At 39.0% G+C, this 17,235-nt stretch overlaps 1 protein-coding gene across 5 annotated transcripts; it reads left to right on the top strand.

The window, feature by feature from the left end:
* Positions 1–2: 2 nt before the first annotated feature.
* Positions 3–15,819, top strand: immp1l (inner mitochondrial membrane peptidase subunit 1). Of its 5 annotated transcripts, XM_044136838.1 has the most exons (10): positions 27–106; positions 1,187–1,270; positions 1,371–1,410; positions 1,508–1,629; positions 1,707–1,805; positions 7,742–7,852; positions 7,950–8,038; positions 9,349–9,475; positions 15,007–15,117; positions 15,664–15,819. In XM_044136838.1, the coding sequence occupies exons 5-10, from the start codon at positions 1,707–1,709 to the stop codon at positions 15,748–15,750; spliced, it is 624 nt and encodes a 207-aa protein (XP_043992773.1). In that variant the 5' UTR covers positions 27–106; positions 1,187–1,270; positions 1,371–1,410; positions 1,508–1,629; the 3' UTR covers positions 15,751–15,819. The 5 variants fall into 5 exon arrangements, with proteins under 5 accessions (XP_043992781.1, XP_043992773.1, XP_043992790.1 ...); XM_044136855.1 differs by lacking the exon at positions 1,707–1,805 and having other exon boundaries at positions 1,371–1,629; XM_044136864.1 differs by lacking the exons at positions 1,371–1,410; positions 1,508–1,629; positions 1,707–1,805.
* The last annotated feature ends 1,416 nt before the right edge of the window (positions 15,820–17,235 follow it).

The raw sequence follows: 17,235 nt of genomic DNA, 5'->3' as shown, positions 1-17,235 counted from the left end.
TACTTTGCTGTTTCAGGAAGCTGTCAATGGGAGGCTGGACTTGTTATTGTGAGTGCATGGACACACTAAGCGTTGAGCTGTAATCAGAAAAGATCCACAGATATATGTAAGTTAACAGCTGCTGCTGTAAGTTTATCGATATTTGCTTTAAATAATGTTGAGTTTATGCGTTCGAGGCAATTCCTGGAAACTAATCAAGGCTTAAAAGCGGCTTCTCACTTCAGGTTTTGTACAGAAAATAGTCATTTTTCGGTTAGTGCTTAAAACATTTCTGTAATCTGTTTTTATTTTATAAAGAGTTCATTAATAGGTAAAAGAAACGGAAAATTCAAAAAATGTTTTAGAGGATTTCAGAACAATTCGATTTAAGAAAAAACCGTTTTGATTTGGGATATTTGCCCAGAAAATGTTTTATTATTGTTGTTGTTTGTAGTAAATTATTTTTAATGAAGTCGGTAAAGTAGGCACTGAAAAAAATAAATAAATATTGATACCAAATACCTTGGTTTTAAACTAAAATATGCCTATTTTAAAACAGGAATTTTTAGAAAACAAGAAAATATTAAATATGGAGAGATTCACAGGTAGACTTTATGGTGTGCTTTGGATCATTAGGAGTAGCCCAAGTTTCTTTGAGCTTGAGGCCAAGGTCAGGTCATGTCCAGACATTGTTGTCCGTAATGTCCTTGTAAAGAACAGAATGTATGAGTCATCCGCTTAGGCATGTCACTCAGGTCCTAAAGTAATCACCAACACACTTGACACCTCCATATTTTACAGTCAGAATGATGTTCTTTTTCTGAAATGTAATTAGTTGTACCCCAAATGTACTGCGACTCACGTCTTCCATAAAATCTGCACCCCTCTTTCACATCAATGGACAAAAAATAGATTTTAGTCTCCTGTGGATCACAGCTGATACTGTGGTTTGCTGTCATTCAAGGAGCTTGTCAATTATAGTTTCTCATTTGTTCTTTAATTTGTTAAGAAAAGAGCAGTATCACATTTTTTTTAGATCTATTAGTCTATTTAATGTTGTTGAACAGTTTTTTAAAGAGAATTTTTGTTTCCCCAGATCTGACAGTCAACAGGCCTAACTTAAGTCCTCAAAAACATATTTAATCACATTCAGTTTATGTTTTACACAAGTGACAGTCTTTTTTTGTATTTATACCCTGTTTGATAGGAAATTTAGTTTGAGGAGCTGAAACATTTAAGTGTAACAAGCAAAAACAGAAGACAACTACTGAGCTACTGAGCTGATAATGAGGTATGCATTTATGTTAAGCATCAAAACTTCACTCATCAACCTCTTGGTGAAATATATTAGAACACTTCTAATATTCCACTTGTGTTTTTGGTTTTCTTAGACAGATTCCAAGGACATAGTTTTGGAGAGGAGGGCCTCAGGTTTTGGAACTTCAGGGTCTCATCTTTGATTTTGGCAGATGATGTGGTTCTGTTGGCATGTTTAGATTGTGACTGTCTTTACTGTTCTCTGGAGTAGTTTTCAGCCGAGTGCAAAGTGCCTGAGATGAGAGTATCTTGGTGTCTTATCCTTGAGTGATGGTAGAATGAAAAAGGAAATAAGAAAATGGGAAGACAGACTGAGACCTCGTCTGCGGTAAGGTGGGTGCTGTTCCAGTCTGCTGAGCAACATGCAAAGCTCCCAATTTACTGGTTCATCTCTGTCCTTGACCTCACAGATGGTAAAATGGATCTTGAGAAAGAGAACAAAGTCCCGGATACAAGCAGCTGAAATAAGCTTTCTCCGTTGGGTGGCTGGGCTCACCCTTAGAGATGGGGTGAGCAGCTCTGTCTTCTGGGGGAGAGCTTGGAATAGAGCTGCTGTTCTTTTGCATCAAAAGGAGTCCGCAGAGGTTGTTTAGGCATCCAGTCAAGATGTCTGTTGGGTGATTCACTTTGGAGGTCTTTTAAGGCACCTGAGCTAAAAATTGGTAGGGGCAGAACTCACTGGAGAGGCTACGTATCTCTTCTGGCCTGGACATGCTCAAGCTGAGATGGAGAGTATTTAATTGCATGTTGGACCTGTTACCATCATGATCCAATCAGCGAGCTAAAGATAATGGCTTAATGTCTTTGAAATTCAATGTAGGTATTACTTAGTGTAAGACAATGAACAGATCTTGGATCTATTTGTACAGTAGTACCCAAAAACAAAAAGCCACAAAGATTATTATGCATAAAATTACTTTTATTTATTCTTAGACCTTCAAAATATACTATTTAGGACAACCACAGTTTAATTTGAACATTACATAGTCCACTAACATTTCTTTTGGAGTCAAGACTGATCAGTGACATCCTTAAGACAGCTGTAAAAAGCTTTGTGTAGCAGAGAGGCCAGAGGCCATGTAGGATCGCAGGATGCTGTGATTCTCCCGAGGAAGCAAACGCCCAACTGCTCACTTTACAAACGCTCTCAGCAGAGACAGTCCTGCTGTTTTGACAGCACTGTTGAGACTTATGCATGTTGACAGGAGGCCAAGGGAATATATCATGACTGACAATGCCGGGCATTGTGGAGAGACTATACGAGTCAATAAGGTGCTCTAACCGACCTGTATTTTTGAAAAGGAGATTTGGCTTCAACAGAACAATAAGTGCGGGGATTTCTGCTAATCTGCATAGCATTGAGATTGATTAACAAATCTCTGCTGGACTTTTACTGTGCAGAAATATTTTTAGTGTCTCTACAACAGGTTTGAGTAATTGTACAAAAATAACACACCTTTTCAAATCAGGATCTAGCGGGGAGGTGTGTTTTCTACTCTTATTATGTCAGCTGCTGTATCTGATTGAGCTAAATAATAGCAGCAGTCATAACATGTCAGACCTTTTCCTGGTTTGACTGTTTTGCTTTCTGCAATGTTCCTCTGCCATCAGTATGGAATTGCTGTAAGGAGTCCTAACTTTTTGCGTCCAGAGGATGCCAGATTATTATCAGCATGCACCAAATTTGTTTTGTTAACACTGAAAGAAAAGCAATAGTCTAAAAGGGCTGGCACAATAAGCACAGGGCAGGTTTTGTTTGCAGTTAATTTTATCAAACGATTTTTCCCCTTTTTTCACTTATTCTGGGTCCCATAGTTTGAATTCCTTCATTGTGGTTTTCTCAGATGTTTTTGTTTGAGTCATATGATGTTTTGACATATTCAAACACATTCAGAAACAATCAAAATACAAAACATGTTCTCTTGTAGAATTGAAAAAAATTGCAGTCTAAAAATTGGGGGTGAGCTAAGATGTCTTTCACTAGTCAGTATTAAAAAATAGCAGCTTGTGTTGAGCTCGGGGCCACGGATAACCCAAACGCCTTTGTAAATCTGATACAAGCACAGATAAGATCTCTGAATTCTTTCAACACAGAGCCAGCACCACACAATCTCTTGTGGTCAATACAATAAGGCTTAGTGACTGACTTTCCACTGAATGTAATTGGCTGGGGACTGTGTCAGCCCGCACTTCCTTTCACTTCGCAGCAGTTGTATTCATATCACTTGGCTATTATTTGCTCTGACTGACCCTTTGATTGTAGGTATAAACCCTGAGCTCCTCAAATAGCAACCTCGCTCAGCTGTTTCACGGCTGCGTTGCTGTTAGCAACAATACAAAGAGCAATATGGAGATCAGTCTTTTCAATTAAACCTTTGATAGAAGGCAGGATCCGGAGGGATAGGGATTTTGTACAGACACCGTCCTGGGACTTTTACATCTGTCACTCCCCATCCAGCCAGGTGTCTGTGTTTAAATCTTCAAGATTAACTGTGAATGCACTGATAGTTGAAACAACTCCCCTTCACCCCCCACACACCCCTTATTGCCAAAGCTCCTCCTTTTTATATCTCGCATCAAGATGAAATCAAGCCATGCGCAACAGGACTCACTCCCCACCCTCCTCTGCCTTCTGCTGTCCAGAGAAAGACATCAGAGGTGGGATTCGTCCCCACTCTGGTGTGGCTGCTTCTCCAGACTCCCTTCCATCTGTGATCCTCGGGGAGAAGAAGAATATCTGACAAGGGGCTCATAAGCCTCTTAGCCCCCCTGTTGCCCAGTTCTCTCTCAGCCCATGTTTTCCTAATTTAGTTGTGTAAGAAGTCCGCTGCAAGGCCCTTGTGTGCTGTTTGGATTGAAATTCGCTTTGTGGTCCTAATAGACTGGTCATGTATATCAATTAACACTTCTCACTCATGGCAGGGTCAAACCTCTTGAGACCAGTAGAGGTAATTCCTTTCTGACTATTTCCTTATGGCATCAATGATGTGCATTTAATTAGGTATCGCTTTTGGTGGGTAACTGACTATGTTTCATTTTAAGTTCCTGCAGTAGTTTTTGTTTTAGCTTTACAAAGAATTGCACTGGAAAATACAGTTGACTCCAATCAGTTGGCCTGTAGATTGTCCGTTCATCATCTCTGGTGTTTGATTGGCTAATCCATTAGTGAAAATTCAGGTTTTGTTGCCTGTTCATCAATTTAATCAAAGCTAAGAACTTATTATTGTTTTCATTTGTTTCAGTCATCCTGTTTAAATGCCAAGTTTTTATGTAAAAAATTTGACCAACAATATTTCAAAACATTTTCAACATGTAATGTGACATTTATTCTGTACAATTCAGCTGAAGAAATGTATATCAGTTTGGGTCAGAAAAGTAAAACACCAAAAAATAAAAGTACATTAACATGATTGCACAGGTGTGTGCACAACCATAGAATAGTACTGTTTTGGAACAACTTTTGATTCAATTTCAGCATCCAGACTTTTTGAGTTCCCACCTCCCATCAGTTATATTAAGTCTGATGAACCTCAAACAAAGTTCAGGAAACCGATCTCTAGCATTCATTATGCAAGAGAACGAGTAAACCTTAGACAGGGGTTAGAATTATTTAATTTGACCGTCATTATTTTTCTTCCAATTTTATTCCACTGGATGTAAAACTATTAACTCTCCAGTGCATGTTTTTGCTTTGTAGGTAATGTTGGTTAGATAAAATCTCAACAATCTCAACAACAGGCATTTCAAACCTCAAACAAAACCAGCAATTGATAAATGAGTAAAATTGTTAAGACTTCCTTGTGTGGATCTAATATTCACCAATTCCAGTCATAAGATGAAGCCATTTTCCTTATAAATATCGGAGTACTGGACTCTCATATAATGATATCAAACATTTCCAATTAACTCACAATTTAAGCTTAGCGGCAGCAACTCCCAAACTGCTCAATTGTTTCACCTTCCTGTATTTCTATATATAGATATCTCTTTACTCACCTTAACCCAAATTACAGAAAAAACCCTCCACCAAACTATTATTTTCTATCCTCAAATGTTTTTAACCCCTCTTAATGGAGCAAATTATTTACCTGCATTTTCACAAAATGGGCATATAACATTGGACATTAAAAACATTCTGATGAGTCGTCTAGTTTTGATTGCTTGAATGAATGAATTTGGGTTCCCTCAATCACAAAGTCAAACACACAATGATATAATTCCATCTGCAACTACTCATTTGAAATGACCCTCTTATCCTGACTGTAGCACTGCGAGGTGTCAGCAGGAGGCCAGCGGTCACAGATGGTTCTGCAGGGAAGGGTCCTTTGACTTTTTTTCCTGTTGTTGTTTTCTCATGAACATGTTTGCCCTGTAATCCAGGATTAGCAGAGAGATTTTGTGTTAGTTTACAGCTGTAATACAACATGGGATTAATACCCTTTGCCCATCCAGCAGCACACATACACATGCAGGGGTTATTCGAGCTGAAAGATAGTATTGGTTGCTTGATTCTTTGCCTCAGGGAAATTCAATCTAATAGATATTTAATTAGAAGTCTCTGTGTAGGTCCAGCTCATTCTGAGTCCCAAGAGTAACTTCAGCTCATATGCTACGCTTTCTATGTAACATACAGGTGATGCTTTTGTCCGTGCATATGAACACACACAAACACACACTATCAGTGACAGAGGGGGACTCTGAAAACCAGGCGGCTGCATATGGACTCTTGATATCAGTCAGTGGCCGTGTGATCTGGTTATGCAAAGTCTCCTAATCCCTACCTATGATGAATGCATTCTGGAATGGAGGGGAGGGGATGTGATGAAGTAGAGATATGAGGGCAGCTGTATGGGAGGCTGTCCACTGTGCTCTGTGAATGAGTGCTAACAAAGATTCCTGATCCCTGGTCTAGCAGAAGGAGGTGAACACTGGAGATCATGTCTAAGAGTGCATTACAGTACCATGGAGATGAAAATTCAGGTGAAGCAAGCTGAGAGTAAGAGGAAGAGGCATGAACATGCTGCCTTATAGCGCAGAACAGAGATTCACATTAACCTTCAGTCCACTTTCTTGCCAACAGAGGAATTAGAGGGCCAGAGGTGTTATTGTACCAGCTGGGGAAGTACTGAGTTTGCAGAAGAAATAGGAGTATGCTTGAACTGCAAAGGGGCCTTTCTTTTGGGTTCCATGCAGGGTGTGTATGTATATATATATATATATATATATATATATATATATATATATATATATATATATATATATACACAGTGTTTTCTGGAAAGCGCGGGGTTGTCAGGGGTGACTGTGGAACACAGGGAAGAAGTTGTGGGGAAGTGAGAGGACGGAGTCTATCTTTTTGGGATCAAAAAGGATGGCGAATAGGCCAAAGAAACACATGATAGGAAAGATGGAGAGTTTAATAGTTGAAATGCAGTTGGAATGAATGAGAGGGACCTGCACGTATAAGAGTGAGAGAGAAGAGTGGCGGGGGTAATGGGATTAGGGGTAACACCTTTGGCAGGACTCACAGAGCCACCTGACACCCGGTCTGTTGGGAACCTGGGGAGAAACAGGGGGTGGAGGTGGTGGGGTAAGGGAGAAATTGGGGGTCCTAATCCTTGTCCATCTTTGGGAAGTCATTCCCAGAGCTCTGAGGATTTGGGACTTTGGTTTCCGCTCTGCTTGCTTTGGTTAATAATACCCTGGGAGGGAGAGGAGACATGGCGAGAGAAAGAAGGAAAGAGACAGAAGGAATAGAAGAGATGAAAAAAAGATTTCTTTACCCTGTGGAGGGCTAGCAGGACAGCAGCCTGAGAAAAAAGAAAGTGTCTGGAGCAAGTACTAACATCTAAGCCCAGCCGTATACAGTTGCTGTTTGTATATGTGCAGGTGCGCAAGAGCTTTTCTACATACAGAACCTGCTGGACAGTGTGTAAATACTGGCTTGCTTTCTTCAGTTCATCCCGCAGGTTGAGTAAAAGTCAATAACCCAAAAGTGGTTGTGATGTTTGCTCAGAAGACCTATTCCTTGTGTGTTTAAATGACAGTGTTTACAGGGCTGTTGTAAGTGTGCCCGGGTGTTTTTGTGTTTCTATGGTGCCGACAGAAGCTGATAACAGCTCTAATGACCATGGCAGCACAGTCAGGGATGTAGCTGTAGACGGGGCAAGGCTGCCTGGCTGGATATGTCACAGTTTCTGTGTTTGTCCATCACCTGAACTCGAGGTGTTGATAGGTCCATCGTCCACAGGGTCAAAGTGCAGGACAGTTTTCTGGTGTGAACTGGCCACTCAGCCCCTGAGAATGAAACACTAAAGAATGTGCCATCTTAGCGGTAGGCCAACTGTGACAACCTTGTCCACACCTCCAGAAATGAAACTCCTCACAGGTTTAGTATTTTTTTTTTTTAAGAAATTTTATAATTTTTGGCTGTTCTCTTCTTTAGGTGGAGATGTTCCGTCATACGTTGGGGAAAACCCTGGGCCTCTTGGGTTACACCATCCAGTATGGTTGCATTGCACACTGTGCCTTTGAATACATTGGCGAATTTGTGGTGGTTCGTATTTACAAGATTACATCACTGATGCCCCTTTTTCACACGTTTTTCTACGCAAAATAATAACATTTTTTTTTTTTTTGTTGTCTTCATTCAGTGTTCTGGTCCTTCTATGGAGCCCACAATTGTAAGCCATGATGTTGTGTTCTCTGAACGTATGAGTCGTCATCTTTTTAAAATAGAAAAGTAAGTAGGATTCTGTTTGCTGCACTAAAAGGTTTGGGTCTCTAACCTCCCATCTCGAAAGACTGTTTGCTCTTGTTCCTATTTCAGCTAACCAGTGGAATTTTGTGATCTAACTAAAATAACATTTTTTTTATTAAAAAAATATGCAAGTTTCTCAAAAGAATGTGTTTTATGTACCTTGATATTATAATGTTACCATTGTTTATCTGAAGGCTATCTACCACTGTATTTGACTCTTAGATTTCTCTAACCAAGAAAAGGAAGGAAATGAGGTGGCAGAACCATGAAGCTTGAGAGGAAGTGGTTCCAAAAAAGTTAATAAACTCCAAGATAGACATTACCTTCGCAGTTCTTGGACATCAATGTTGATATTTCTTTTCAAATAGTCCACTTCCACTATATGGCTTTTGCATCTGCATCTTGCTGTGTCAGATAAACGTTTGAGGTACGTTTATCTGACACAGGGAGGAAATAGGTACATTTGCACAGTTCTTCAGTAAAGATTATTAAATGGATAAAAACTCTGTATGGAAATTGCACCGTCGTTGTCCACAGTGGCTGTGACTGTAGGAACCCCAGAGGGTTGAAGGGTGACGTATACTGAAGCGGTAGAGACGTCCTCAAAGTGTCCCGCATTGTCGTGTGAAATTTGTGTACAGTCCACAATCATGTGACTGTGCGTCGACTGGTTGGCTTCGGGTTAAGTATGTGGGAGCGTTTAAATTTCCAAATTAGACCTTCAATAAGATTTTCCTCTTTACTTTTGAGAAGTAAACATATAATTGATAAGTTTTAGGGTTTTAATTCACTTTATTTTATAAGAAACAAGCTCCTGGTCCATTAAACCTTTAGTCAACAAACAGTAAAACTTACAATTAATTATTTGTCTTGTTTATTTGCCTTGTTTATTAGTTAATTACACTTAATTAATCTTGATTTGTTATCTTTCTTTAGCCTGTTGATAAGTACAGACTGCTGGATTAATATTAAATGTGACTTCCTTTGATTGGTTAGATACTCCATACTTGCTCTTTCATATTTATTATAAAATTCTAAGAGATTATCTCTTCTTTGTCTATGAGTGCCGTTTCTAACACCTTGGATGGCTCAATAATTGATTTTCTGATGAGTCAACTTTATTGATAAGCTATTTTGCTCATTTGAATTTGATAACTAGTGAGATTGTTTTGTTTCTGGTTTGTTTCATTGAAATTTGCACATATCTGCTACAGCTGGTTTTGCAAATATAATTGATAATATTCGAGTCATTGTGTGTCATTACATAAATATTTGTATTTATTTGTTTTCAGGGGTGACATAGTAATTGCAAAAAGTCCATTTGACCCACAAATGAACATTTGTAAAAGGGTTATTGGATTGGAGGGTGATAAGATCTGCACCAGTTCTCCCTCAGATTTGTTCAAGACCCACACATATGTGAGTATCTTTATTTATGTTTTAGACACTGTCTTCCCGCAAACAGCCACAGTTCAGAGTGTTGCCCAAAAATGAGGAAAAGGTACAGTTAAATAGAGAGTGAATGAAAAATGTGTTTAGTACAAAACACTTGATAGCTTCTCTCACCCTAAAATGAATGCTTATGCATAATGCAAAACTGTGTCTGAGTTGTTCTTTGTGTGACTATTGCAGTCTATAGGCTTTCAGAGTTGTTTACATTTTAGACCATGCACATCCATTTTATGTCAGTGGTCAAAATATCAGCTTTTGACAACACCTATATTTCCTAAGAATGGTGATAAAACCAGAGAATGAACAGGGTTTCTGCTGCCAAAACCACTGTCATTGCTTTTCTATTACTGCTCCCCCCCCCAACACCCACAGCTCAGGCCCGCAATCTCTCTGAAGCCTGTTAGAGTTAGTGCCAGCCGAATGGACAGACTGATGGGTGGGAGGAGGGTTATCTGAGTGTGTGTGTTGGCGTGTGTGTGGGTGTGTATGTGTGTGAGAATGAGTGTATGACAGTCCACAAACCAAAGGTTGTGTTTATGTTGCATCTCTTTGAATTTACTTTGTATTTTATAGACTATGGGCAAACGCCTGAATAAGTTCAGAAAAATATAGCACAAGGGCAGGTCTGCGAGTGACATTCATCAAATGACAAAGTAAATGCTTACTTCTACTATCTTTACCTCCACATAGAACCGATTGAAAAGGTGTATCATATTGCAGTGAAAAATTTTTTCACTTTAAGTCATTTTAAAACTTTGAACTACCGGTAATTTATTTGGGTTCAGGTAATTTTCTTCTTTGAACACTTTGAACACACTCTGATACTGATCTCATTCTTTCTATTCAGTCTTTAAGTGATAGACCAGTTTCAAACAGAAATGGGACTCTGATGTATTCATTAGAAACTTATATGTAGCTGAAGACTAGACAAGTCCCCTTGAACTACCACAATAAAATTGATTTACACGTATACCACAGAAGTAGCTAATTATTCATTTGAACACTGTCTGTAGGTATGAATAAAACAAACATCTATAAGCTGTATTTGTTGGTGAAGCAAATTTTGTCATTGTGGGTAATAATGGGCAAAATTAACCCAACATCCTCAACATATTATTGAACACACTCACTTTTATAACCCTGATGTTTTTTCACATCCCAAAACTGTCTAATTAATTTGTGATTTTTAAAACGTTTTTGTGGCGGCTTAAAGCTGCTACTTTTCTAACTTCCTTCAGAAACTAACTGTGCTGCAGGAGAAGCTACCACAAAAGTGTTAGTTTTAGCTGATATTTTTTATTCCTGTCATTTTATATAGCACAAACAGCTAGAATTGTTAAGTGTATAATCTTATGGTAGTATCTTATGAATCTTATGTGAAAGTATGGATGAGTTAAGCTGCTGGGTCATTCAGCAAATGCAGGAGCCTCTGTTCACGCTATAGCGCCAGAAGGTATCCTCCCTCTGATTTGTGAAGTCTGCCATGAGCTTCTCTCTCATTACCTTTCAGTTTTATAACACTATAACAGAGCATTGTATTTTTTTAAAACATAAATTAGCTTAAAAATTATTTTAAAAATACATCCCCTGGCAAACAATATGGAATCACTGCTTTGCAAGAATGCTTAGTGAATTGTTTCACTAAATGAATAAATTCAAATCAAGTATGATAAATGGAAAATTTTCCTTTGCTGTATGTATTTAATATAGCTTGTACATAATACTTTATGTACAAGCTATATGTTTCCTGGTGAAATTTTCTATTGATTCCTCCATTGTGGATTAATGGGCTGAAACCATACTCTGAACTTGAAAATACTTAAATTTATCAGGGGTATGACTGGTGCATCTTCTGTCAGCTGTGTATGGGAAGACTCTGTTTGTGTTTAGAGGTTCAAGTCTGTGTTGATAGTCTCTGATTTCAAAAGGATGCAAGCTCAGCTCACTATGGAGACAAAAAACACGTTAAAGCATGTCCTAGCTCACTGCTTTTTTACATGTATTATGCATCTTAGTAATAGCATAATAGATACTTAAAGCATTTTAATGTAATTTATCATCAAATATGTGGTGTCATGAATTATGTATTTCAACTCCTAAGAGTATATTAATATTGTTTGCCAGCATCTAGTCTGAGAAAATACCTTTTCATATAAATGTCCCCTAATATAGTTTTTCCCTCTAGTGCAGAGAATATATGTCCCTGTGTGTGGTTATTATGATGGTGTGAAACATAATATGTAGGCCTGTAAAGATGATTTTTGTAAGACGGTGTTAGACCCTGTCATCACCTCTTTTCTTGTTCAGACAGATAGACAGACGTGTCTCCTCCACCCCCAGAGATCCAGCAATGTACTAATTGCTCTCTCACCTTTTCAGAATCATTTCTATTGTGTCAAAACAATACCGGTTGATCTCTAATGTTACACCAGGGGACAGAGAAAGACATGTGAGACGAAACGTCGGCCATACTTTCTGTTCCCTGCTGTAAAGTTAGACAGAGAGATATGGTTGGAGATGAGCTGAATATTCATACACACTGTATTAATGAAAAGTAATCCCTCACCCCAATCATGTTAAAATAATGAACAGTGTAATGGCAAGGTTGTTAAACAGCCGTCCTCCACAGTGATGAGAGCTATGGCTTCAGCTCTACTCGACCCATCTCTGACAAGCACACAATGCCTGGCATGGACCCAACCTGCTACCGCAAGACTGCTGCTGTCTTTCCCATCCATTCTGACCGGCAGTCCACCGGCGGATTAAAGGAACTCCATGTATAAATACTTTAAGCCTGTGTTGAACGTGATATTTAAAAAGGCTTGTCGAAATCTGTTCTAAGTCAAAAACAGACATTGATGTTCATTGAAGATAGATGACAAAGTACTTACTGATCTCATCTGTCTTCAGATAAACTCCCAAATAATAGGGTTTTGTGTATCAATTTCTGAAAGAAAATACAAAAATAAGAATTTGGCTGCAGCTGTGTTTTTAATGGGGAAGTTTTCCTCTGACATTCTTTTTTCTTTTTTTGTGACTTGCATGAAGATAGTTTCTAGCTTTAGTCTCAATTTGCCATGATCTGAAAGGCCAAGTTTCAAAGATTTCTGTTCAGTCACTTTTTAAATTACTGCCTGGTTCATCTTCCAAGTATCCTTGTTTATACATATTTGCTTAGATGGGAAAGTGTTGGTAATTAATAGTTTTATAGATGAGATCCTTTGTTTAAATAATACTAATTGGCTAGTAAATAAATCGAGAGAAATTACAATGATTGATCTTACTTATCTAGATTAAATAGAAAACCACATGGGATACAATTATTCACACCGCTTCACCTTTTCCATATTTTGTTACACTACAGCCTTATTCAAAATTGAATTAAATTTATCTCTTTCCTCATACTGAATATTACAATATGGATGTTGTGAAAATATTGATGGACTTGCAGATCATGAGAAACAAAACATCATCATCAGGCCTATACCATCCTTGCAGTGAGGCATGATGGTGGCGGCATCATGTTATGGGGATGGTTTGCAGCAGTAGGACTAGTGAGGTTAGAAAAAAGATGAATTCAGCAATGTACAAAGACATCCTGGATGAAAACCTGCTCCACCGCACTCTTGACCTCAGACAGAGGTGACGGTTCATTTTACATCAGCACAAGGACCCAAAGCACACTGCCAAGAGGTCAAAAACAGTGACTTGAGCACCAGTCTGGGAGTCCAGATTTGAATATCATTGAACATTTCTCGTGATATTTGTAAATGGCCAAAAATCCTCCAACCTGAAGAAGCATGAGAAGAACTGCAAAGAAGAATGGGCAAAACTGTCTAAAGATGGACAAATGAAGTTTGTGACATCATATTCAAGAAAAGCTTGAGGCTGTAGTTGCTTCTAAGGGTGGATCAGCAAGGTATCTATCTTTGCTGATTTGGATACCTACATAAGTACCTGTGAATACTTGTGTATTCACAGCCTTACATAAGGTTATGAAAACTTAAAAAAAAAAAACTACACAGTAAAAAGAAAATTTAAAATGCGATAACACAATAGAACATTTAAATAAAATGCCTGTCTTCATCAAAGACCTGTGCTGGTACACCGGATGTGTATTTGCTCTTGGTGTTATGTTGAGGCTGAAAATGGTCACACTTTGGTCACTACTGTTAAATATATTTTTGTATCTGATTTTGGAAACAAATCTTGAGAACTCACAAATTCACCTCACACATTGTTGTGCACTAACTTTGTCGATACAAGCAAGCCTTTATATTTAACATAAATGCACCGAAAAATTAAAAAATAAGTGCTCTCCTTGACATTTGTTGACTAAAAAAGCTATGTTTTTATAGATGAACAGAATCAAGAGAGAGTTTTCTAAAAAATAAATAAATAAAAAAGCCAAGTTATGATTTGGCAGATGATGGTTTGGCAGATGACAAACAGTAGTGTTTCTTTTTTCTGTGCTTGGGAGCCAGCATATGTTACCATGTTAATGAGGTGTAATGGTGAGAATCCAGCATGTTGACATATGGTTCTCAGATGACTCCTTTAATGATATTCATTTGTGTCGTTGTTAGTCAGCGAGTTGTTTACCTCATGTTAGGTCAACGTGTCACTGGCTTGTGATTATGTCACATCATCTGTCTCAATTATCAAATATGAAATGAAATGCAGCGTCCCGCATTATGACTGGGGAGCAATCAGAGACCAGAGTGATAGGAGGAAGGAGCTTGAGAGCAGGAAAAGGCATGACATCACTCCACTGCTAGTTTCCCGTTTCCTTCTTCACGTTGTTCTCTTTCTTCCAGAGGACTTTTGCCGTTAAAAAAGTTGGGCAACACAAAAATAGACTCGTGGATTGTGATGCCCATTATGACAATATAATGTGTTGTTGATCCTGTCTGCACATATAGGGGGACAGCACACTTAATTAGGGCCTTGACAAGCCTACTCTCCTAAAGTGATGAGATTAATCATAATTGGTGTCACTGTGAGTTAGAGCCTGCTTGGATGACTGCCCCACTGGCAGGTCGGACCGCGGTGGAGACCCTTGGACGCTGCTGCTAGCCGCAGCTTAGTTCGCTCCCTCTTTCTCCCTCTGTCCAGCTATCTCAGGCCCCTCTCTGGCTTTGCCCTCCCTGGGTACGAGGGGCGTAGATCTCAGCCAACAGCCTAATGACCCTGTTTGAAGTTCTCCTAAGTCTCCATCTCCCAACCGAGTTTGTTACCCATGACCCCTCTCCTACGACAGTGCGGTGATAAAGAGGGAGCGGCAAGTTGACGTTAAGATACGTGAGGAGGGAGGGACAGCTGAGGGGACTGTGTGGTGAACGGGGTGAGGTTTACACAGAGTTGCACTACATCGTAAGAATAATTTACGTTTATGCAGTCTTGTAGCTGGGTGGGGGGGGATTTAAATCATGTTTTACTTTGGACAAGTGTACATGTTAATCATTTTGTCAATATTGTGTGTGTAACAATGATTTTAGGTTCCAATGGGCCATGTATGGCTGGAAGGGGATAACCTTAGGAATTCCACTGACTCAAGGAACTATGGCCCAATTCCATATGCCCTGATCCGAGGTCGTGTTTGCTGGAAGGTAACACACAAATTCAACTTTAAAATTATCGTGGTTTGTAAAACATGCATAAAGCCTTGATGGTCCATTTTCTTATCTTGGGTTGAAAATTAGCAAAGTGTTTGGAGTTGAGTCACTTTGCACTTATTGTTCTCCAATAAATCCCTCCATTATGGCCGAGTACTAATCAGAGATTATAGTCAGTTGGAAGTTTGAAACAAGTGTGTCTGATTGGCCAAAGCCTGGACAGCATATTGTCTAGCTTTCCATTCTGCTATGTTGTCATGTCACCGGATGTCATCGCAACCATAACCCTGGAAATAGGTCAGGCAACCTTCTGTCCATCTGATTGGATGGCAGCACTCCACTGGAGGCCCTGCTACGACAGCTGATGAAATAACAGGATTTTTAATGAGGTCAAATGCGTCATTAAAAGCTGCGTTAGGGCGTGTGTCCAAGATGTGAAATAAAGTGTTTTTTTCCCCTATAATGGCTTTATTTTTTGTATTAATCAAATTTTATTTCTCCTTTAACTCCTTGTTATTCTCCTTTTTTTCCCCTTCACAGCTCTGGCCGCTGCATAGTTTTGGCACTCTGAGTGAAAGCCCGATGAAACGCATCATTAAAGCTCAGAGAGACTCAAACTCGGATTGACACACTCAATTGTTTATTTTTCTGTGCTTAGTTTAAAACCTCTTTTTAATAAAATGGTTACGTAGCCAATTTTCTTGTTGTGATAGTTGCTTTATTATGGTCAGACATATTTTAAACTCAAGTTTTCTTTTCTTTTTGGCAAATGGCAAAACACTTAAGTGTTCATACATACTTGAATAGTTATGCTTTAGAAGTGCCAGAGCCCTTTGTCATCTGGGGCTTTCAGTGTACTTATGAGCGTGTGAGCAATGTGTGTAACTGAGTTCCTGTGGAATAACATATGCGAGAATTTACACAGGTAAACCTGAGTCACGCAATCGATATGCCTCACAAATAGAGAACTACACCACAAATCTAAAAGTTTCAAAAAACAATGTCAGTCAAAAAATTAATGTCATGCTATCATGCTTATCCTGTCTTGGCATTATGATGAAACCCACAGATCTGCCTTAATATTTCATTAAGGCAGAAAAAGCAGTTGGAAAATTTAACTATGCAATATTAATATGTACTTAGTAAATCCTGTCTTGTTATTGAATAAATTTAGTGTTGAACTTAGTAAAATATCTCCAGACCTTTTTTATATGTCTGGAGATATGTAGCTTTATAGATGTAATTCCTCGTTGCCTATTTGTTGAAGGCATAGCCAAGACAAAGCCACTTTTGAAATTGTTCATATTTATGGGATTTTTCACTGAATATGCAGGCCATAGATTTAAAAAGGCATAATTACATCCTCATTAAGGGACAGTAATTTTCTAAAAACGTTTACATGAAGCATTTTTGTAAATAAATATGTTGACTTTATCCCTTAAAATCTTAAAGTGACCACCACCATTAAATTCTATGCTTTTTAATATCCTAAGACATTAAATATCAACTTTGAAAACAATCCTGGTTGAGAGAGAGAGAGAAAAAAATAACTTCACTACTGCACACTTGCAAGTCTTGCTTCGCCTGCTCAGACCTTCCTGGGCATGGGGACACAGAGCTTTCACATACTGAGCTCAGCTGGTCATCCTCCGAGGCAGAGAGGGGACTCTTCTCTTTGAGCTCCCCGAGGGAAGTGAGTTCTGGGCAGCCGTGGGTCCCTGTCCAGCTGCTTCATCTGTCTGGAGGGGACCAGAGGGTCACAGACAAGGCTCTCTGTGACACTGAATTATCTGCCCGAGTGTGATTGTGCCTGCTGGGAGAGACACTCAAGATAATATGAGTGTGTGCTTATAAAAAAACATTTTTTTCAGGGATTTGCTTCCAGCACATCTTCGTTCTCAAGGTTTTACATTCATCTGTTGCGTGTCAACACTGTTCTGCTGTTTAGCTGAAATGCTGACACAAGCAATCTCAGCATGTGCCCCTTAAATATACTTCCCTATAGAGGGAGGGAGCGATGGCTGTTTACTGTTGTAACTCCTAGTGGAGTTCAAGGAAAGATAAGGCTGGGGATTCAGACCACCATTGGTCGAATAGGATATGTTTGTCATT

This window comes from Gambusia affinis, linkage group LG02 (assembly GCF_019740435.1).
Source record: "Gambusia affinis linkage group LG02, SWU_Gaff_1.0, whole genome shotgun sequence".
NCBI lineage: Eukaryota > Metazoa > Chordata > Actinopteri > Cyprinodontiformes > Poeciliidae > Gambusia > Gambusia affinis.
The sequence above is the reverse complement of the archived record's forward strand: the minus strand, read 5'-3'. Positions and strand labels throughout refer to the sequence as shown.

Coding starts and splice junctions, on each gene's coding strand:
- immp1l (XM_044136838.1), top strand. CDS start 1,707: ATGGTAAAATGGATCTTGAGAAAGAGAACAAAGTCCCGGATACAAGCA. Junction 8,039..9,348: donor CATCTTTTTAAAATAGAAAA/GTAAGTAGGATT, acceptor ATTTGTTTTCAG/GGGTGACATAGTAATTGCAA. Junction 15,118..15,663: donor GAGGTCGTGTTTGCTGGAAG/GTAACACACAAA, acceptor TCCCCTTCACAG/CTCTGGCCGCTGCATAGTTT.